General features: G+C 48.6%; 1 protein-coding gene and 1 pseudogene across 3 annotated transcripts in view; one reads left to right on the forward strand and one right to left on the reverse strand.

Annotated features, from left to right (window-relative positions):
* The window catches only part of ANKDD1A (ankyrin repeat and death domain containing 1A), a 45643-nt gene that overhangs the window by 19210 nt on the left and 3208 nt on the right, over positions 1-23225 (reverse strand). For 2 of the 3 annotated variants that reach the window (XM_066342971.1, XM_066342969.1), the window contains exons 2-9: positions 23046-23149; positions 21055-21153; positions 15675-15773; positions 12225-12329; positions 11466-11564; positions 7706-7804; positions 7066-7164; positions 4499-4597 (exon numbers count right to left, since the gene is read on the reverse strand). In XM_066342971.1, coding sequence (XP_066199068.1) covers positions 4499-4597; positions 7066-7164; positions 7706-7804; positions 11466-11564; positions 12225-12329; positions 15675-15773; positions 21055-21153; positions 23046-23149 — 803 coding nt within the window. The remainder of the gene's footprint in view (positions 1-4498; positions 4598-7065; positions 7165-7705; positions 7805-11465; positions 11565-12224; positions 12330-15674; positions 15774-21054; positions 21154-23045; positions 23150-23225) is intronic. The other variant, XM_066342970.1, reaches the window with a different exon arrangement.
* On the forward strand, positions 2062-2678 carry LOC136376608 (nascent polypeptide-associated complex subunit alpha pseudogene; annotated as a pseudogene).

Raw genomic sequence — 23225 nt, forward strand, 5'->3', positions numbered from 1 at the left:
CTTTCTTTTTTTTTTTTTTTTTCTGAAACTGGAAACGGGGAGAGACAGTCAGACAGACTCCCGCATGCGCCCGACCGGGATCCACCCGGCACGCCCACCAGGGGCGACGCTCTGCCCACCAGGGGGCGATGCTCTGCCCCTCCGGGGCGTCGCTCTGCGGAGACCAGAGCCACTCTAGCGCCTGGGGCAGAGGCCAAGGAGCCATCCCCAGCGCCCGGGCCATCTTTGCTCCAATGGAGCCTTGGCAGCGGGAGGGGAAGAGAGAGACAGAGAGGAAGGGGGGGGTGGAGAAGCAAATGGGCGCTTCTCCTATGTGCCCTGGCCAGGAATCGAACCCGGGTCCCCCGCACGCCAGGCCGACGCTCTACCGCTGAGCCAACCGGCCAGGGCAAAAAATTTACATCTTTAGTATGTCAAAAAGTTGTAAGAGTAAACAACATAAACAATGGTCCAAGAGCCTGGCCAGGAGGTGGCACAGTGGATAGAGCATTGACCTGGGATGCTGAGGATCCAGGTTTGAAACCCCAAGGTCGCCAGCTTAAGCACAGGTTCACCAGCTTGAGTATGAGATCACCACCTTGAGCATGGGATCACAGACATGACCCTATGGTCGCTGGTTTGAATCCCAAGGTTGCTGGCTTGAGCCCAAGGTCACTCAGCTGGAGCCCCGATCAAGGCACAAATGAGAAAGCAATCAATGAACTAAAGTGCCACAACTATGAGTTGGATGTTTCTCATCTCTCTCCCTTCCTGTCTGTCTGTCCCTGTCTGTTCCCCCCTCTCAAAAACAAAACAAAACAAAATAATGGTCCAAAAGTAATGATCTCATAAAAATTGGTTAAAAAAAACAAAACAAAATACCCTATAATATAGACAAAGGATCTAAAGAAATACAAATATTGATCAACTTTATGACCTATGCAACTTACGACCATTCGACTTTACGACCACAATTGCTAGCCATGACTGCTCCGCGTCTGGCAGCGCAAGCGTTGCCCAGCTGGGCACACGACAGTGCGGACTAGCTTCTGGAAGCACTACTATCTCTGTGTGCATCATTTCAACTGTTATCCCAGACTCGGTACAGCAATTTGTGTTTTGTGTCTTGGATATTTTTCATCAAACCCCTCCCAAGATGTCTACCAAGAGGAAATTGTCTTTGCAAATATTAAACCAGTTGTACTAGTAATGCAGTGTTTTACTTAAACCTGACAAATGTAAGAATAAGAAACAAAATGGTGTAGAGATGATACAAATGGCATAAAATGAACAAAAATAATTATGATATATAACAATAATGAAAGAAAATTATGATAAAATATGACTTAAAGATTTTTATAACATCATTTCACAGTATTGTACATATAGCCTACTCAACTTACGACCAAATTGTGTTACTACCGATCTATCGGGACCAATCATGGTCGTAAGTCGAGCACTAGCTGTAACTCACAACAGAAGAACTTAAAGTTGAAAAATAAATTAATGGGAAAAGTTCAAAATCAATAGTGATCTAAGAGATTCGAAGTAAAACAATAACAAAGAATCATTTAACTATAAAATTGATAAAATAATATATAATATTGGAGAAAGGTTACTCATAAATGATGGGAAGCAACTTAACAATTTACATCGAGGCCTTGGCCAGTTGGCTCAGTAGTAGAACATCAGCCCAGTATGTAGGTGTCCTGAGTTTGATTCCTGGTCAGGGCACACAGGGGGCACCCATCTGCTTCTCCATCTCTCCCCCTCTCGTTTCCCTCTCTCTTTCTCCTCTCCCGCCTCCTGCAGCCATGGCTCAATTGGAGGGAGTTGTCCCCAGGCACTGAAGATGGCTCTATGGCCTCTGCCTCAGGCACTGCGAAGAGCTATGCTGCTGAGCAAAGGAGCAATGCCCCAGATGGGCGGAGCATCGCCCCCTGGTGGGCTTGCCAGGTGGATCCCGGTCGGGGCGCATGTGGGAATCTGTTTCTCTGCCTCCTCTCCTCTCACTGAATGATAATAAAAAAAATAGAATTTGCATCAAATCTTAAGACCTTGCTTCTGTGTTCCTCACTCAAAATGCCTGGTGAAGCCAAAGAAACAGTCCCTGCTACAGGGCAGGGGCTGCCACAGCCCCAGGCAGAGACAGGATCTGGAACAGAATCTGACAGTGATGAATCAGTACCAGAGCTCCAGGAACAGGATTTCACACAGGCAGCCACACAATAAGCCCAGGAGGCAGCAGCTAAGATCAGTGAAGAACCAGCCCAGCAGCTAAGATGAGTGAAGAACCAGCCAGTAAAGCGAAACAGAGAGAAAATATATGAAAGGCTATGTCCAAACTGGGTCTTTGACAGGTTATAGGGGTTACAAGGGTCACTATCCAGAAACCTAAGAATATCCTTTGTCATCACAAAACCAGATGTGTACAAGAGCTCAGCTTCAGATACCTACATAGCTTTGGGGGAGGCCAAGATTGAGGATTTAACTCAGCAAGCCCAGCTAACAGCTGCTGAGAAATTCAAAGTTCAAGGTGAAGCTCTCTCAAACACTCAGAAAACACAGACTGTTTTCCTGTACACACAACTATGCAAGAGGAGAGTGAAGAGAAAGAGGTTGATGAGACAGGTGTGGAAGTTAAGGACATAGAATTGGTCATGTCACAAGCAAATGTGTCGAGAGCAAAGTCAGTCTAAGCCCTGAAGAACAACAGTAATGATATTATAAATGCTATTATAGAATTAACACTGTAACCATCTACCTGACTGATGGTGGCACAGTGGATAGAGCCTCAGCCTGGGATGCTGAGGTTCCCAGTTAGAAACCCCAAGGTCGCTGGCTACAGAGCGCAATCCTCGGCTTGAGTGAGAGCTTGCCAGCCTGAGCTCCAGACGGGCTTGAGCATGAGATCATCGACATTATTCCAAGGTCACTGACTTGAAGCCCAAGGTTGCTAGCTTGAGTGAGGGCTCCACTTGAGCCCCCTAGTCAAGGCATGTATGAGAAGCAACTAATGAACAACTCAAGTGAAGCAACTATGAGCTGATGCCTCTCATCTCTCTCCCTTTCTGCTCTCTCTCTCTCTCAAAAACAAAAACAGAAAAACAAAGAATGAAAAACATTGTAACTATCTAAAAACAAGAACTTTTTTTGGTGTTTTAAAGGAGTAATTTCAGCTTTGTTTGAAATGTGTACTGTTTCTGTCATTAATAGTTATAGCTTCTTGTCAGATGGGAAAAAAATCATAAAAATGTTTTTCCTACCTGATCTAGAAATCCTGTTTGGAGAATTCATATATAATGCAAAAAAAAAAAAGTTATGCTATAAAGACATTCATGAATCACTCTTTATAGTAGCAAAGTCAGAACCAACTTAAATATCCAACAGTCGCCTGACCTGTGGTGGCGCAGTGGATAAAGCGTTGACCTGGAAATGCTGAGGTCCTCGGTTCGAAACCCTGGGCTTGCCTGGTCAAGGCACATATGGGAGTTGATGCTTCCTGCTCCTCCCCCCCTTCTCTCTCTCTGTCTCTCTCTCCTCTCTCTCCCTCTCTGTCTCTCTCTCCCCCCCTCTCTCTCCTCTCTAAAAATGAATAAATAAAATAAAATAAAAATATATCCAACAGTCGACTATCTGCTAAGTATGCTGTGGACACTGACCGCATCTGGCATGGTCAGCACCTACAAACTGTCTCCCAGGAAAAGTGTGCAGCAACCCAGGGGACCTGGGATGTGTAGACTCCACTGGACTTGAGTCAAGATTCTAGTTGGGGAAAAACAAAATTCTAGATGGGGAAAAACAAATAAGCATCCTCCTTCCAGAATTCTGCCTTAGCCTGGATTTATTCCACCTGGAGGCGCTACTATACGTATGAGGAGAAACTGAACAGAAATAAAGAAAATTTACTGCCTACGGAGTCAGGATTAAGGATGCTTTTTTTTCTCTATATTCCAATGAATTGTGTAACACTGTTTATACAATAATTTTAAATAGTGTATTTATTTCAGCTATATGAAATGACCTCTTTCTAATTTAAACAATAGATAGCTCCTCATTCATGTAATGGGAATAATAATAGGACCTATAGGTATGAAAATATCTGCCCAGGGAAGTCAAAGCTGCTTGTTCAAGGTTGTTCAGTTTGTGAGTGGCAGAGCCAGGTGTCAAAATGAGGTTGTCTGACACTGAAGTCCATGTCTTAACCACAAATTGACACTGTTGCATACAGTATACTGCATGTACCACAATATAACAGAAAGAAAATGAACAACCAAGAGGCTAAATCTGTAATAAGATCATTACTAAGACCCACTGGGTACATGAGAGGAGAATACTAGCAGATATTTTGCTTGGAAGGAAACGCAAGCTTGGTTTTTAACCCTGTTCCACTAGAACCTCTGTGACTCTCCTACGCGCTGCCAGCTGCCCTGGGCCTGGCCTCCACCACAACCCCAATCAATGAGGTCATGGAAGACTTTGCAGTGGGGACCCCCTTCAGTCCAGGCCCCACACTTACATGATCAGCCACGTTGGTGCAGCCCCCTGAGTGGATGAGGGCCCGAGCCACGTCCTCAGAGCCACCGACGGCTGCATAATGGAGGCAGCTCTGCTTCTTCTAGAGGAAAACAGGAATCAGTGCAATGTCCTATGGACCCCTCATAGTAGGATTTCCAAAATACTTTGGGATTTGTTATTCCATCTTCTCTCACAACCCCATCCCCACCCCGGGATGATTATCCCCCTTAAACTCAGAGGCTGGAGAAATCAATGACTTGCCCAGGCCTGGCGACTAGTAAAAGGAGCTCACTGTGACCTCAGCCGTTCTTTGCCTACCGTCACAAACTCCATCCAGAACACGTGCTAACGCCTGCACACTTCCTTAGCTGGTAAAGACATGCAGAGTATAGACTCCAAGGAAATGGTTTTTAAAGAAGGGGACAAATAAGATTTGCTAGTTATAGGGCAAACCTCACCCACACACACTGCCCAGCTGGAGCTGGTGTCAGGGTGCCCTAGCAGGACCTGGCAGGGCCTGAGCGAGGGCCTCACCCTGGACTGGCCTCCCACGTGCACTCCTTCAGTCGGAGCCCACTCCTGGCCCAACGAGGATCTCACAAGACCATCTCCACTCTGTGACAGGCAGGCCCCCCGTGGTGACCAACTGTCTCAGTCTGCCAATACAGGGCAAACCATGATGAGTTGGTCACCCTCACAAAGTCCTCTCTGAGTGCACAGGGTGGGTGGGAACTAGCCCCACCTCCCAATGGGACATACAATCACTTTAGGTTGGCTCCCCCCTCAGAGTCCCTGCTGCATGACACTTCAAGGGCTGGGAATTTCGAGATGGAATGTGGCCTCTGTCAGAAACCTCTAGCCAAGGCTGGAGCACAAAGTCCAATGAAGTGGGTGGCTCCAACCCCCCCAGTGACCATCACCTGCTGGACGCAACCTCCACCGTCTCTAAATTCCTAGGCTCCTTCTGTCACAGAACCCTCCCATCCCTGAGTACTGACCTGGGCACAGGGAAAGGGCCTGCTGACCACGAGCAGCATGGAAGAACACAGTGGGGTGCCCCGAGGCAGCTACTTTCCCTCTGCCCCCTGACACCCTAGACTAGTGGCTCCCACAGCTTCTGAAGAAGTTCTAGACAGTAAGTGTTTTATGGCTCATAAAACATTATTCCCACTTATGGTGGCTTAACACTGACTATGAAATTTACATTTGCCATTTTGCTATTTATTTTCTATATGTCTCCTATCTTTTTTGTTCTGTTTCTCCTTGGCTGTTTTCTGCCAAATAAATATTTGTGGCAAATAAATATTTTTAGCATGCCAGTGTAATAAATACCTATGCCATCTTTAAACTATTTTTGCTATTATTTATATTTTATTATTTATTAGCAATATTATTTTTGCCTTATTTTTAAAATTTAGAACAAATAAAGAATTCCAGACCCTGAAGCAATTTAACCAGCCAAAAAAGATTATTTGCCATTGATTTAAAAATAAAAAGCAAAGCCAAATAAAACAAAACCACCAACTTTCTCCCTAAAGAAAGGCCACAGCCCTCCTGTCCAGGACACAGGGGAGAATTTCTAATGGCTGACTGAAGGAGTACTATGAGGAGGCAGAGAAGAGGCCTGTCCCAGAGTCACACCCAGGCCAACCTCTGAGGGCGGTGTGGCCCCTGCAAAGGTGGGCCTCCCAGTGGGGACCCTCCCAGGGGGTGGGTCAAACCTTCCATGCTCTGGAGTCGAGACAATAGGCTTCTCAGACTCAGCTTTGATTCTTGTCAGCTTGCGACCTGGGAAAGTCACTGACCCTCTTTAGGCTTTAGTTTCCTCATCTGCAAAATGGGGGACGTTTTTCTAAGGCGCTTTGTGAACTATCAAGATACAAATAGGCCTGACCATGCGGTGGCACGGCGGATAAAATGTTGGCCAATGACGCAGAGGAGCCAGGTTCGAAACCCCGAGGCCGCCAACTTGAGCGCAGGCTCACCAGCTTGAGCACGGGGTTGCTGGCTTGAGCGTGGGATCATAGACATGACTCCATGGTCACTGGTTTGGGCCCAAAGGTTGTGGCCTGAAGCCCAAGGTCGCTGGCTTGAGCAAGGGGCCACTCGCTCCGCTGTAACCCCCCAGTCAAGGCACATATGAGAAAGCAATCAATGAACAAGTAAGGTGCCACAATGAAGAATTTATGCTTCTCATCTCTTCCCTTCCTGTCTGTTTCTGTCTGTCTCTCTGTCACAAAAAAATAAAAAGATACAAATAGGTGCTGAGTTTCTATTATGACTTGTGCTAAGTGTTAAGTTAAAGTGTGCTGTGCTAAGTGTTTAATCCTCACAGCAATGTAAAAAAGTAAGTATATATTATCCCCATTTTATAGTTGGGAAAAGAGACTCAGAGAGGTTCAGTCACTTGCCCAGATCACAACAGCTCAGCCGTGGAGAAGCCAAGACCAGAACCTGGGCCAGCCCCTGTGCACACAATGTTCAGCAATCATTGATACTGTTACTGTTGACACTGTTACAGCTCAGCAGCCCAGGGCAGACGTCAGTCAGTCGGGGAGGCCTGGCTACCTGGTTGAGGGCGTTCACACTGCTGCCAGCATCCAGGAGGAGCCGCACACAGTCGGGGTGGAGCCCTTCAGCAGCCGCGTGCAGGGCGCTCAGACCTTCCTGAAACACACGGGAGAGGAATGAGGACAGCAGGGGGTTGCGGCCAGAACCTGAGACTGGAGGGCACCCCCATGCCAGGGTCCAGGGCCCTTCGAGCTCTCCACTGCCCTGCTACTCAAGATAATGACCTGGTTGTTGGTGGTTCCCTGAGCCCCTCACCTGATTTTCTCACTTGACGGGCATGTGATACGTTCATCTCCTCCTCCACCCTTGTCACATTCTCCTCACCCTCCAAGCAGCCTCACTGTCTCTTCTGTCCTATTCCAGGAAGCCATCATCCTGGCCACTGAGACTTCTCCAGTCTTTGAGCACACACCCTGTGTAAGACTTCTTGGTAATCCCTCATGCCTGGTGCCCCACGGAGCCTGGAGTTTGTGCCCCTGCTTAGCTTTTCCTGGTGAGCTGTTAGTTCAAGAACGTATCCTCAGCTCCTGGCTTCAAGGCCTCTACCGGGAAAAACAGACTGTACCACAAGCTGTGGGTTCCCTGAAGGCAAGGAGTGAGTGTCACCCATCTGTGCATCATCCAGGTGACAACTCACCGCATTCCTCTCCTCCAAGTCCAGCCCGATGTCCACGAGCTGCTGCAAGACAGCCAGGTGGCCCCGGCCAGCGGCCAGGTGCAGAGCCGTGTTCCCCTCCTGCAAAAAGAGGCTGGTAGAATCACAGCGCTTCCCAGGCTCCGGGACCTGCTGGAGGTCTTACTCTCCTTTCCTTTTTCTTCTCTTATCTGTTTTCTTTTCCCTTCCCTTCCCTTCCCTTCCCTTCCCTTCCCTTCCCTTCCCTTCACTTCCCCACATGGAAACTGCGGTCCAGAGAGGGAAAGTGACTTTTCCAGGGTTACAGAGGAAGTCCATGACAAGCTGCAATCCTGAATGCTGACCCAAAGCCATCCTGCCCCTGAGAACTGTGTCAAAAACTATAACCAGGGGCACTTTCAAGGGCCAAGTCCTGGTCTCTTTTTCCTTACACTTCAAGGCAGACACATTATTTAAAAAAAAAAAAAAATCTCTACTTCCCATGCTCTTGTCTAAAGCTGGTCCCTCTTGAGGGTCCCTAGATCACCACCCCTTCCCTCTGCTCAAGGCCACAGTTTCAGAGACTCTCCCAGGAGGGCCCATGGCCCAGTCACTGGCCTCCTTGTCTTTGTTCAAGACACGATTAGTTTCTTATGTAATAACGTGGCCCACCCTCACCACACAATTTAAAACTGGAACTCCCACCCCTGTCCTTCTGATCCGTTTATCTTGCTCAACATCTCCTTTCTCTCCATAGCACTGATAGCCTTCTAATACCTTTATAATTTACTAGTATGCGATGCTTGTTTGTTGTCTGACTCTGTTGTTAAATCATAAGCACTGCAGGGTGGGAATTTCTATTCTGTTCTCTGAAGTTTTCCCAAGTGCCTAGAGTAGGACCCGGGGCACCTGGCAGACACGCAATAGATATTTGTTCAATGAGTAGATACTGTGATGAGAGCTTGATGTGTGTTTCCTGACACTTGAGAGCCAGAGGCTCTCAGTGTTCTCTGGTAGTTGCCTCACACTTGAGAAGTCCAAAGGTGACAGTGACAGAGCTAAGAGAGCTGGCTCCATAGGATGAGGGGAGGGGATGGGGGGCAAAGGCACAGTGTTCCTTGTATTAGCAGTGGTCCCACCAAGGGCAGCCTGCTTGGGGTTATCCTTAAGGGGATCTTACTGCAGAGAACACCTGGAGGGTGAAGGGGCCCCACAAAGAGGATGACAGCTGGAAGTGGCCAGAGATAAGGTATGTCCCTGAAGAGAAACCACAGATGAAAGACCAGGGCAAGGACCCCTGAGGAACGCACAGAAGCATCCAGAAAGGAAGATGCAGCTGTGGCCATTACTCACACCCTGAAGGCCCTTGGGACACGGCTAGCTGAACCAGTCAGGGGGCCTCCTAGCCCACGCTCTCTTCTCACTCTGGCCTGTCTCATTACCTTCCTGGGGAGGGGGCAGTCACAGTTAGGCTCAGATATTTAAAGGACCTGATGAGGATGTGAACATATACAAAAGCCGAGGCAGTACTTAAAAGAGTTAAAAACCAGCCCTGGCCGGTTGGCTCAGTGGATAGAGCATGGGCCTGGCATGCGAACGTCCTGGGTTTGATCCCCAGTCAGGGCACACAGGAGAAGTGACCATCTGCTTCTCTTTCCCTCCCTCTCCCCCTTCTCTCTCTCTGCCCCTCTCGAAGCCAGTGGCTCAGTGGGTCCCAGTGTCAGCCTCAGGCGCTGAGGATGGCTCGGATGATTGGAGCATTGGCCCCAGACAAGGATTGCCGGGTGGATCCTGGTGTGAGGGAGGGACGCATGCGAGATTCTGTGTCTCTATCTCCCCTGCTCTCACTTAAAAAGAAAGGAAAAAAAAAAGAGTATAAAACATATGTTTTATACCTCCTCCTCTACGATAGATCCACACATACATAAAACAGCTATAACTATCTTAGGGATCAAGGATGAAACATTTAAGTTTCCTTTACAACGATAGCCATTTTATATTAATAAATAAAAACCAACTTTTAAAAAAGTCCCAACAGCTTTGTCCTGCTTCTCTCCCTGCTCCATGCAGGTGCACACGTGGTGGCCTAGTCAGCTCTTTGCAGCAAGTGAGGCTCAGGCTGTGGAAAGGTGGCCACAGGGTGAAGTCTTTGTGTTCAAAGAAACGCAAATGAACAGAGGGGGCTCACATGTGCCCCCAGCTAGCAGGGCTACAGGACACAGGGCAGGGCTTTCTTCTTCCTTCTGGATTATAAATATCCACATCCTGCCCTTTGAAGCGGCAGGTGGCAGGGACCCCCTAACAGGGCACTGCAGTTCTGCCTGGGCTGGGCCAGGCAGGGGTTCAGAGGCAGGAGAGTCAGGCAGAAGGAGGACTTGGCCCTGGGCCCAGTGCCCGCTGCCCTTCGCTGTGGGGGTGCCCAGCCTCCCCAGCTCTGTGAGACCCTGTCAGCATCTCCTCAATGTTCCTTCTGGAACTTCTGACAGTAAGGTTCTGAGCAAGCTCATCAGAGCCGGGCTTTTCTTGTTCTCTGGTTCTGGTGCCCTTGCTCTGCTTGGCCCTGAGTACAATTATCTGTTGCCTCCTGGGTAGAGGTGTGCTGGCAGGGGGCTGTCTTTTACCCTTTTCTGTAACCCTGCTTCCTGGCCGGAGCCTGGCGCAGAGCACAACCGTTTCCAGTCACGTTTCCGAAATCAGCCTAATCTGATTCTCAGATTTTTATCTTAAAATGGTGAAATGAATGTGGGCATTCAGGCTCAGTGTGGACCTGAGGGTCAGTGCCCGGGAGGCAGCCTGGAGAGAGGGAGAAGCACAGCATCATCAGGATGCTTGCTCCAAACCCAGCTTCACCAGTGTCATGCTGTGTGACCTTGGCTAAAGCATTACCCTCCCTGGCCCTCAGTTTCCACATCCGTAAAGTGAGAAGCTTGAACTGCCCCTTGATGAGGATGCCTTCCAGTTCTGAGACCCTGTGGTATATTTGTGAGCTCTCTGTCACTGGCTTAGAAACAGGACTCCTATTCTGGCCAAGCGCCCTGCCCAGCTGCTCTGCTTCCCCAGCCCCTTTGGGCTTGCAGTGGCCTCTCCCACCCAGACACTCTCCCCTCCCCTTGCCTCACCACCCTGCTCCTATTCTGACCAAGCACAGGAATCAGAGGATTAAAATTGGGGTTCACCCCTTTGTTAAAAGCATTGTTTAGAACTTGCTACAGCATATCTGCCAAATGATTTGCAAGGGTCCATTGATATGAGTCATTTGCGGGTTAGTCCCTTCCAGTCCCCATCCCTCACCCCTTCCCAGACTCATGAAATCCACCCGAATGAAGTGCTCCAGCCTCAGTGCTCTCATCCTACTTTTGCCATAATCACTGTAGCTTACTAAACCACAACGAAAGCAAATAAACACAGGGGTATGGCTACCATCCCCCTAACTCTTCCCATCCCCCCAACAACAGAAGGAATCACAGTTCCCTCAAACCCATAGCAGGCAGCACTACTGACCTGTCCAATTTATCATCACGGCTTGCCACACTGGATCACAGCTCTTTACTAGAATTGTGGCAGAGTTCCCTGGGTATCTCTGCGCTCCTCACCTGTAGCACAGGGTTGGCCCATAGCATGCACTCAAACAATGCTTGCTGGATAAACATCAGGCACACTCTGGTCTTTGGGCCACCTGCTCCTCCAGCAATTTGGTATCAGAAGTAGGCCCAGGTGAGCAGCCAGTGCCCACCTGGTCAGGAGCCCAGAGCCTGGCCCTCCCTGGGACCCACAGTCACAGTACCTTGTCTTTGACGCTGTGGTCACAGCCAGAGCCCACAAGAAAGTCCAGAGCATCCAGCTGCCCGTGCTCAGCAGCTCGGTGAAATGCTGTCCTTCCCAGCTGGCCAGGAGGAGAAGACAGTGAGCCTCCGCGCCTTGACCAGCTGCTCTCTGCTTCCCCAGCCCTCTGGGCTTGCAGTGGCCTCTCCCGCCCCAGACAATCTCCCCTCCCCTCGCCCCACACACCCTGCCTGGAAAGCCCAGACCCAACTTCCCAATAATACCCCCCTGAGGGGCGGGGCTCCCCTGCTGCCTACTGAATAAAGGACAGAGTCCCAGGGCTGGGGGTTGAGATCACCACGAGGGACCCCAGCAACCCTTCAGGCTCGCACTCTCAATGTTCTGACACACAAAGGGCCCTTTCCCACATCTAAGTCTCTAGCGATGCTCTCTTCTTCTTTTGGAATGACCCCCTGCTTTCCAATCTTACTGACAGAATTCAATTAATTCACCAAATGCTACCTCCTCCAGGAAGCAAAAAGCAGCGGCTTCCTTCTCTAACCTGTCTAGTCCCTATTAGAGCCTGCCTCCCTGAAGGAACTGACCATGTTTCTGCCTGTGTCTTGCTCATTTGTTCCCGAATGCCTCTCTGAGAGTAGCAGTTCCCCGAGGTGGGGTCCAACCTGCCCTGGCCATAGCTCAAAGGACACACTAAGGAATGGGCACGAGTGGCCCCAGAAGCCCCAGGCCCAATGGAAGACAGGCTTGATGCCACTCTCACCTTGTCAGCATGGTCCAGGGCCACATCTTCCAGGTCTTCCATTATGAATGCCAGCACCGGCACGTGGCCTTTTTGGGCTGCACAGTGTAGTAAGGTTAGGCCGTCCTGGAAACAAGCCCAGGGTGGTCCCTGCAGTCTGTGAAGGGAAGCCCTTCTCACACACTATGAGGAAGGAGGTCTCTTGGCCCCAGAAGCAACTTAAGTGAGGGAGGTTTACAAATCCTATGATTACAGCCCAGAACCTCTACTCTGGCTTTGCATTACAGCTAGGTTGTTTAAAGCACTGTTTTTCAAATAGATTGCAAAAATCAACAGGTCAATCTGACCAGTGGTGGTGCAGTGGATAGAGTGTCATCCCGGAATGCTGAGGTCCCCAATTTGAAACCCTGAAATTGCCAGTTTGAGCACGGGTCGCTGGCTTGAGTGCAGGATCACTGACATGATCCCACAGTTGCTGGCTTAAGCTCAAAAGTCGCTGGCTTGAGCCCAAGATTACTGGCTTGAGCCTACTGGCTTGGCTTGAGCCCCCCGGTCAAGGCACATATGAGAAGCAATCAATGAACAACTAAAGTGAAGCAACTATGAGTTGATGCTTCTCATCTCTCTCTCCTTCTCTCTTTTCCTCTCTCTCTCTCTAAAATAAATAATAATAGGCTGGATCTGTGGTGGCGTAGTGGATAAAATGTTGACCTGGAACACTGAGGACGCTGGTTCGAAACCCTTAGCTTGCCTGGTCAAGGCACATATGGGAGTTGATGCTTCCTGCTCCTCCCCCATTCTCTCTTTTTCTCTCCCTCCCTCTCTCTCTCCCCTCTCTAAAATGAATATATTTTTTAAAATCAATAAAAAAAGAATCCTCTCCAAATTATTATTTTTTAATCAACAGGTCATAAAAATCAATAGAACAATGTTTTACATCTTGGCAGTGGTTTGCATTATATAGGAGTAACAGTTGTTAAATCCCAGAGAGTATAAATTTAAGATTTGTGTATTTCATTGTATGTAAAGAAATTGAACCCTAGTTAATGCTATGCATGCTAAAGTATTTAAAGGGAAGTACAGTGATATCTGTAATCTATTTTTAAATGCATTTAAAATTTATAAAGAACTCTAAAAACTCATCAATGAATAATGAAATGACAATTAAAAAATAATTCGAACATCAAAGAAGATATATGGGAAGCAAATAAGCATGTGAAAAGGTATCTGACATACTTAGTCATTATTGAAATGCAAATTAAAACCACAAAGAGTTTCTAACAATAGACTATGAAAAGGGGGAAATGCTACCATTACAGTGGAGAAAGCTGGCCCATCCCCTGCAAGGCAGGGAGGAAAGGACTGAGGGTTAAACCAAGCACCAATGGCCAAGGATTGCATGTGTCTATGTAATGAAGCCTCCACAAAAACCCAAAAGAAGGGAGTTCAGAGAGCTTCCAGGCTGGTGAACCACAATGCATCCATGTGCTGGGCCCCAAACCCACAAGCACAAGAAGCTCCTTTGTTGGGAACCTGATCCTATGTTATCTCTTTGTTTGGCTATTGATGATTCCTACCCATTAATATCCTTTGTAATAAGCCAGTAATCTAGTAAGTAAACGAGTTTCCTGAGTTTTGAGAGCCAGGCTAGCAAATTATTCAAACCCGGGGAGAGGGTCACGGGAGGCCCACAAACCAACCTGGATTTAGGGTTGGCATATGAAATGGAGTTAGTCCTGTAGGGCTGAGCCCTTCACTGTCTTCAAGTAGACAGCGTCAGAATTGAGCTCAATTTATGGGACACCTGGTCAGTGTCTAGAGAATTGAGCTAATTACATGGAGGCATGGAAAAACACACACATAGCAACTGGTGTCAGAATTGGATTAAAGTAATGTATTACCAGTGACAAATCACGTTGGTGTCCTATGTCCCCTGATAGCAGGAGGTGAGAAAGGCACTTGAGCTCTGTGGTCTTCCCAAAATTCTATCACCCCAATCTAATCATCAGACAAACCAAAACGAAGGACTTTCTACAGAATACTTGACCAGTACTCTTCAAAAGTGTCAAAGTTGTGAAAAACAAGGAAAGATTGGGGAATTCTCACAAGATTAGAGAAGACTAATGACTAAATGTACTGTAGAATATTATCAACAACAACAACAACAAAAAACTGATGAAATTTTAATGCAGTCCCTAGTTTAGTAAGACTTTTAATATTATCGATGACTGTCAAGGTAAGCCAGAGAAAGAAAGCTTCAGGCTGAGCAGACAGGAGTAATGAACAGTTTCCTGACCCAGCCCACAGCTCATCTAAAGGTGAGGCGACTACCTCTGGAGAGGACCTTGACCAAGGGATTGAAAGTAAGACTGGGTGGATCGTTTGCAAAGATGGCCATACAATTCTTCCCACCCCTGGAAACACCCTAAGTGGTGAGACTGTACTGCTCTTTTCAAGAGGGGAATCCAATATTCTCCAACCCCCACACCTAGGCTGGCCCTGTGATGGGCTTTGAGCAATAGAAGGTGGTGAACAAAGTATCATGTGACTTTCCAGCTTCGGCCGCAAGAGACTGATCCACTTCCACCCCTATGTTAATTCATCATTGAAAGAAATACTAAATTTTCAAGCAGAAGTCAGTGAAAAAAAAAATGTTTTCCCCATTCAAATTGCTGAATCCCTAAATTCTAAGGACCTAGGTTGAGAATCCCTGGCTGATAGCATTCAGCCAAGATGTTTGCATTTTCTTTAGAACCAACGTAAGGGGATTCCAGGCACGCTGCCTGGCTGGGCCTTCCTCACTGGAACCACAGCGCACACCAGTGAGCAGCGAGGGGCCACTGGGCTCCCTGCTGTGCCAGACGCTGAGCCAGGAACTTTATATACAGCACTGCCCTTGCTTCTCCCACAGCTCGGAGGTGGGTGCGAGCATCCCCATTTCCAAAGGGGAAAACTGAGGCTCGGGGAGTAAAGGAACTTGCCCAAGATCCCAGAGATTGGTAACCAGCACTTCCTGTCCCACCAGCCTGAGCACAAGGGAGGCAGGGCCTTTGGGGAGTTGGGAGGAGGCCCCACCTCTGTCTCATTTAATCTTCCTACCACCCTCCGAGGACTTGCATTCCTCTTCTGTGAATAAGGACGCCGTCAGACAACTGGGGACTATCCTAACACCTAGAGTGGTAAAGGGTGGGGGCATCAGGGGAAAGAGGGGTTCAATGTTGATGGAAGAGTTCCCTCAGACCCTTCTCCCAGAGCCAGAGGGGGCAGCGAGGGTCCCAGCTACACAGGGATGAACTCAGCTGGGTTTTCAGCAGGCAAGCTGGGGCAGGCAGAGGCATGTGGGGGACCAGAGGGGGCAGTGGTGGAGCAGGTGGCAGAGGTAGGGGCAGACCCATGCAATTGGGGGCCGGGGAAACAGAGGGGACAGGGGCAGGGCAGTGGGGTCCAGCGGGCTGCCAGCTGAATCCTTACCTTGTTCTCACAGTGGATCTTGGCCCCCGAGTTAACCAGGATCTGAAGAATCCTTAAGTGGCCGAACCAGGCAGACAGGAGAAGCGCGTTCATACCAAACTAGAGGAGAGGACGCAGGGGAGGAGGGGAGGAGCATGTGAGGAAGTGTGGCCACATTGTAAAATCACACAACCATAGGGGACCATAGTGCCACCCAGGCCAAGGAGCTCCCAGCTTTAGGAATTTAAAGTCCTGAAAAATTGTTTTTTAATTTTTATTTATTTATTTATTTTAGAGAGGAGAGAGAGAGAAAGAGAAAGGAGGGAGGAGCAGGAAGCATCAACTCCCATATGTGCCTTGACCAGATGAGTGCAGCATTTTGAACCAGCAATCTCAGCATTCTAGGTTGATGCTTTAGCCACTGTGCAACCACAGGTCAGGCCTGAAAAATTTTTGAAATAGATACTGCAAACTTGGGGGGAGAGGGTTGCTAAAGAAAATTTAAAAATAAAACAGCTACCATCTACTGTTGCCATCATTCCATAAAGAGGGACCATTTAATAAAAAATTTGGAAGGAGTCAATCTCAGAATATACTCTCTCCAAATACAGTCACGAAAAACACATTACAGGGAGTCTTCAGGTTATGACAGTCTCGATATACAACATTTTGAGTCGACGACGCTCATTCCCATAAAAACTTTAAAAAATTGAGACATGAGTGTTTTCAGCTTACGTCGTTAGCATCATGCTTACGGACTATGTGGGAGAGCTATGTAGTTTGGTTGCGCACAGTGGAAGAATACGCAGTAATGCAGCATGAGTGAGGGAGTTGAGATTTTTCTGTAGCTTAGTTGTGTTTTTATGTTCTAGATTATGATTTTAAAACCGTTTTAGGATAGGTAAGTGACTTAGGCTAGGGTGTGTTTCAACCTACACCAAAATTCAGTTTATGTCACTGTCATAGGAATGGAGCTGTGTCGTAACCCAAGGACCCCCTATACATTGTTTTTATTTTCTGGTTTGCCATGACTGGTGAAGACCTCTCCCTAGACTGGTGTTTGAGAATCAATTATTTGAATCTTCGACAGAACATCCTTCAGGCTGATGGCTTCAATGTTCACACGTGCCGGGACAGCAGCTGGCCATTGCACGAGTATCCTTGGTCCAACACTGCTCACCAGGTGAAGGCCCCTCCCTACAGCCTACTGAGCTCTGCAGCCCCATGCGCTCCATCCCACGGGCCCTCTTGAGCAGCTGAGAATATGTGGGATTCTTCTGATGGTCTCCCAGCACGTTTGCAGGATGCTCCTCCTCAACACCCGCGAAGTGCTCCAGGACCATCAGAGCCCCTTCACGGACCTCGGTCCTCGTGGGGTTCTGCATCTGAGGGCAGCCCTCATCCCCATCTCCCCTGAGTCTTCACTGCTCTGTGACGAGCACCCCCACGCCTCCAAACTCACCTCCCAGGATGCATCGACAGCTAGCCACCCTCCCTGCAATGGCTTTTCACTGTCTTTCCTTGGCTGTGGTGGTAACAGGCCAGGTTTGAGCAGAAGAGAGGCCTGGGAAACTATCCCCACTCTTGGCCTAGAGGCTGTGCTGTCCTCCCTCAGTTTTGGGCACCCCCAAAGTGTGTCTGTTAGTCAGGTACTCACAGACCAGAAACAGGGTCATGTGTGGTTTTAGGCTCCCCAGCGAGGTCAAAGGCCTGTCATATATAGAATGAGCCCACAATATATTCTTATTCTGATGGGCCAAAGAATCTCCCATAAGCATAAGGGGCAGGCCTTTAGTGGGCAAATGCTTACCTGTCCAGCTGGGAGCAAAAACGCAGAGCCTACCCTAAGAAGAACTAAGGGGTGAGTGTCCCCCTAATCTGCTCCCACCCCAACATGCTCAAAGCTCCCTAGGGGCCAGAGGACGGGGCTGGCCAGCTCCAAGTCCTGAATCAATTTTAGTCTGGACCTGGACGGAAGGGGGGGCATTCCAGAACCTGCATGGAACACCCCTGTCACAGCTGCCTTTCCACTGTCTCCACGAGAAGGGGTGACAGGAAAAGGGGCCTTAGTGGCTGGCACCAGATTTCCTCTTAGGGACTGCTTTGACCAGTGGTTGGGGTGAAAGGTGAAACCCAGAGTGAACGGACTGATCAGCAGGCACCCAAACACCCAAAGACCACAGCTCTGCTTTAGAAACAGGCAAGAATTGAGAGTGGTTGTCAGAAGACAAGAACAGCATTGGGAGAGGTTGAGCCCAAGACAAGAAAAGTGCCAAAGGACTTTAAAGAACAGAAGTATAAAAGAGGATTTTAGGATTTTCATATAAATCCCCTCATCTCTTATTTTGGACACAGCCTGTCCCACATCAAAAGCCTTGTGTAGCCTGACCAGGTGGTGGTGCAGTGAATAGAGCGTCGGACTGGGATCCAGAGGACCCAGGTTTGAGACCCCGAGGTCGCCAACTTGAGTGCAAAGCTCACCAGCTTGAACCCAAGGTCGCTGGCTCCAACAAGGGGTTACTCGGTCTACTGAAGGCCTGCGGTCAAGGCACATATGAGAAAGCAATCAATGAACAACTAAGGTGTTACAACGCGCAACGAAAAACTAATGATTGATGCTTCTCATCTCTCTCCATTCCTGTCTGTCTGTCCCTGTCTATCCCTCTCTCTGACTCACTCTGTCTCTGTAAAAAATAAATAAATAAATAACATTTAAAAAAAGAAAAAAAAAGCCTTGTGTATGGGGTCTCTATGGAACCAGGTAGAAGGACTGAGATTTATGTTAGGGGTGACGCCGGGGTAGACACAAAGGGTTATTTTTTTAAATAACTTTTTAATTTTCAATTACGCTTGACATATAAAATTATATTAGTTTCAGGTGTACACCCTAGAGATTAGACATTATATAACTTACAAAGTAATCACCTGATAATTCTAGTACCCATCTGACACCACACATAGTTATTACAGTATTATTGACTGTATTCCCTATGCTGTACTTTACGTCCCCATGACTATTCTGTAACTACCAATTTGTATTTCTTACTCCCTTCACCGTTCTCACCCACCCTCCCAACTCCCTTCCCATCTGGCAACCTTCCAAATGTTCTTTGTATCTACTAGAGACAAAGGGTTATTTGCAAATTTCAAGAGGAGGAAAAATTGAGCAGAAGCAGAAAGAAAGAGCCAGCAGTGACCATAAGAAATTAAGGCCTCTCTCCTGAAATCTTAGGGAAGGTGCTGAACCTGCCATAGCTCCTCAAACGGGGACTAGCGCCGGTGTTAGCGCTGGAACCAGAGAGGCGAGGAGACCCAGCTCTGACTCAGGACTCAGCCCCCTGTAAAACATGGGTAACTGTGGCCTGGCTGGATGAGAGAGGGGAATAAGCACAGGGCAGAGTCCCGGTGGAAAGCTGATAGGAGGAAAGCCTACAGGAGCGTGGGAATTAAAAGGGCAAGGCTGGTGGTCGGGGAAGGAGAGTCATGGTAGCCACAGCCTCCTGCCATTGGGGACTCCAGGGATACCTCACAGTCCTAGTTCCAGGAACTTCCCGGGACAGAGCCCTGTGGCATATCACTAGAGACAATAGATTTCTCTTCTCCAGTGTCTCCTCCACCCTCTTGTCTTCCAAGTATATTCACTGCTATTTGCAAAGGAAATAGATTTATAAAAGCTCTCTCTTACCCTTGTATTTTTTTTCTCACTCAATCCCTTAAGAAAAAAATCAGAGAGCACAGCAGTGATAGTGGGGGAGGGTGACTTTGTGGGCAAAGGGCTGTCAAAAGAGGCTCCAGAGTTTTATTGGGAAACTCAGACTAAGGATCCCAGATATTCTCCTTCAAGGGTCACCTCTAAATGAGGCCTAAGCAGGTGCAGGGAGGAGTGGGGAGGTGGGTTGTAATCAAACCCTCCTTGTGGCAGGGCCTGGGAGCAGAGAGAAGCCAGGACGAAGAAAAGTAGTTGCATGAAAACTAAGTATCTGTCAGAAAGTTTAAAATTTTTTGTTTTGTTTTGTTTGGGGTTTTTAAATTTTGAACTCAAATGATTTTAATTTTACTGTTATACTTAATGGGCTTAATAGCAGATGCATTTGAAGGAATTTTAGATTACAAAGAAAAACAACTGTGATAATCTTTTTTCTTTTTTCTTTTTAGCGAGAGAATGAGAGAGGAGGACAGACAGGGACAGACAGACAGGAAGGGAGAGAGATGAAAAGCATCAACTCGTAGTTGTGGCGCTTTAGTTGTTCATTAATTGCTTCTCATATGTGCCTTGACCCCAGGGGGCTCCAGCTGAGCCAGTGACCCCTTGCTCAAGCCAGTGACCTTGGGCTCAAGCCAACAACCTTTAGGCTCAAGCCAGCAACCATGGGGTCATGTCTATGATCCCACACTCAGGCCCAAGCTGGCAACCCTGCACTCAAGCCTGATGAGCCCGCGCTCAAGCTGGCGACCTCGGGTTTTCCAACCTGGGTCCTCTGCCTCCCAGGTTGACACTCTATCCACGGCACCACCACCTGGTCAGGCCAATGGTGATAATCATTTAAATAATAATCATTATTTAAATTGTAATGTGGTACTGAGCCCTGGCCGTTTAACTCAGCTATTTAGAGCATTGTCCCAATATGCCAAGATTGCTGTTCAATCCCCAGTCAGGGCAGATACAAGAATCAACCAATGAATGAATAAATAAGTGGAACAACAAGTCAACGTTTCTCTCTCCCTCTCTCTCAAAATCAATCAATAAAAATTTTTAAAAATTAAAATTAAAAAAATTATAATGTGATACCTATGGATTTATTCCAATAAATTTTTTAAATTTAAATTTAGACTCTTAAATGTATCTCTGTCAAATGTCATTATCAGATTCATCTCTTTCCCCCAAACTGTAAAACTAATTTTATAGATCCTGCCATTCTTTAGTGCTCTATCTCAGTAACATGCTGCCTGCCAATCTGTCAGGTAAGACTGAGTCTTCATGCGAAGTGTTGGTTCAAGGATTAGCCAGGACAGAGCCTCGTGGCATATCATGAGAGACCTGCCTCCTGATGACTTTACTAACAAGGCCTTTATTAATCCACCCAATTATCTGTCCTACAGCCCATATCTCTCCTTGCTCACATGATTATCCGGAGGAAGTGAAAAGGCTCTCTGAGAATTGAAAGTCTCTTGAAAATAGATCTTTATGACTGTGCAAAGAATAAGTGAGATCGGTGCAGTGCCAAAGCCCCTGAAGACTGAGACTCTGCCCACGCTGCACCTGTGCATCTGCGCATCAGCAGCAACCTTGGCAACAGCTGGCTCATAGATCCAGAGAGAGCTCCAGTGCCCCTCGCCCACCCTGAGACAGACAGACAGACAGACATGCACACAAAGACACGCCTCCACAGGAATCCAGTACCGCATCCTCGTCGTCCACAGCAGCCTCGTGCTCCAGGAGCAGCCGCACAGCTTGCTCGTGCCCTGCGCCTGCAGCCCAGTGCAGGGCCACCCTGCCCACCTGCCGGGAGTGAAAGGAATCCTGTGAGGCTCTGGCTGGCTGCCTGGCCCAGCTCCCACCCCTTCCCCACCACCCGGCTAGGAAGCTGGTCTGCAGCGTGGAAGGGCCTTTGCTGGCTCTGATGACCAGTAGCTGGGGCTCCAGCCCCACTCTGGACCCCTCCTCCACATGGCAGAAGCTGAACTGGATGTAGTAAAACACAACTAGATCCACCTGTCTCACACCTAAAACTCTTACAGCTCCCCGCTGCTTTGGGAACAAACTGAATGGCCTGGCCCCGCCTACCACTGCTTCTCAGAAATGCCAGCTTCCCCCATCTGTCTGTTCCCGAGGCCTATGATGATTCTTCAAGTCCCTGAGGGCCCCTGAGAACCTGGGTTCTGTCCCCTCCTTCCCTCCGATTGCGGGTTCCGCCAGAGTTTTCTGCTTGTGAGGGGACAATGAAAGGAAACACTAATTTTCTGTGTGGTGTCTCTGGGGATCAGCTGTTCCTTCCTCAAGGCTTTGCCCATGCTGTCGCCTCTGCCTGGAACATTGTCCTTTGCCTTCCCTGAACCCTCAGGTGGGATGGCCTCCCAACCCCTACACATTCTCAACTTACCACAGTGGGAATCAACTGTGTGATGATACTCTGAGTAATGTCAGTCCTGCCCCACCAGAATATCAGCTCCAAGATGGTAGGTATCATGTCTTCCATGGGTTCTTCTCTGTCCCAAGCACCTAGCACAGTGCTGGCACAGAGTAGTAAACCCTTAACAAATACTTATCCATTGACTGAATGAATGAATGAGCCTAGCATTAGCATCCTATCATCCAACAAGTCCATGCTTCCTTGCCAGTGCTTGTGCAGGAGTTTAGACCAAGACTGCAGGCACTAATAACTTGCTGTGCGACCTAAGGTGACTTGATGGCCCTGTGTGCCTGCCTCAAACTATAAACAGAACTAATATCTCCTCACCCCTCCAGGGGTGAGTGAGGACCACCAGGAAAGAGGTGGACAAGAGTTGCGAAAACCAAAGTGTTCTGAAAACTCCAGAATTCCTGTTACTACTGCTGAGTCCCAGGAAGGCTCTGAAGACCCAAGTCACACCCTGTCATGTCACCCCAAACACAGCAGCCTCTGCTGCGCCAGAAATCCTGCATCTAAACCTTTCAGCCTCCACTGACTCAGCACCCAAGCTGGCATCTCCTCTCTGGTGCTCCTGGCCCGAAGGTGGGAGATGCTGCCCTGGGTGGTACTCAGGTCTATCCTCAGTGTCCCCCACCAGAAGGAATGGCTTTTCCCTCTGCCCCCTCCCCCAGCAGGGCTGTCACCCCCTCACCTGCAGCCTTCCCTGAGACCTGAGCAGCCGGGCTGGTCTGCCTCCCGGCCTGGCCTTTGAGCCCCCAGGGCAGGCAGAGTCCCACAGCTTTTACATGTTCGATGGACACAGAGGGCCCTCAGAGAAATGAGTTAAACTGCTGCCTCATGCATGCTCATCCTCTCTTGGTCTGGTCTTTTTGGGTCTCACACCCCTGGACTTCTGACCACAGGCACCACTCCACCTCTGTCCCTCTGGTGTCTGCCCCTATCTGCCTATCTGCCACCCTCTGACTCCTAACCTTTGACCCGCTGGTCTCCTGACTCTGACTTTTGTTCCTTGGGTACACCTTTCAGATGAGTCACGGGGGTTAAAAGTATAAGCTTTGAAATTGCCCAAGCCTGGCTCAGAATCCTGACCCTGAACTTGATTTGTGTGAGGACTCAGATACCCTGAGCCAATGTGGACGACCTGGGCCTCCCCCAAGTTAACACAGGCAAATGCGGGCTCCATGAACTGTCCCTCCTGGGCGGAGGCATCCCCACCACACTGTCCCTAAACCACCCCAGTTGGAGGGGCCCGTTTACGCACATGGTTTCTGGCCCTGACGTTGACTCTTCTCCCAATCAGCTCCTTCATCCTCACGATGTTATTCCGGCGGGCAGCTTCCTGGAGCTGCCTCTCCAGAGGAAGCACTGCGGGGAGAAAAGGGGGTGTCAGGAGGAGCAGCGAACAGCCCCACCCTGGCCCTGAATGTTTCCTGGGCCGGGG

This window comes from Saccopteryx leptura, chromosome 6 (assembly GCF_036850995.1).
Source record: "Saccopteryx leptura isolate mSacLep1 chromosome 6, mSacLep1_pri_phased_curated, whole genome shotgun sequence".
Classification (NCBI taxonomy): domain Eukaryota; kingdom Metazoa; phylum Chordata; class Mammalia; order Chiroptera; family Emballonuridae; genus Saccopteryx; species Saccopteryx leptura.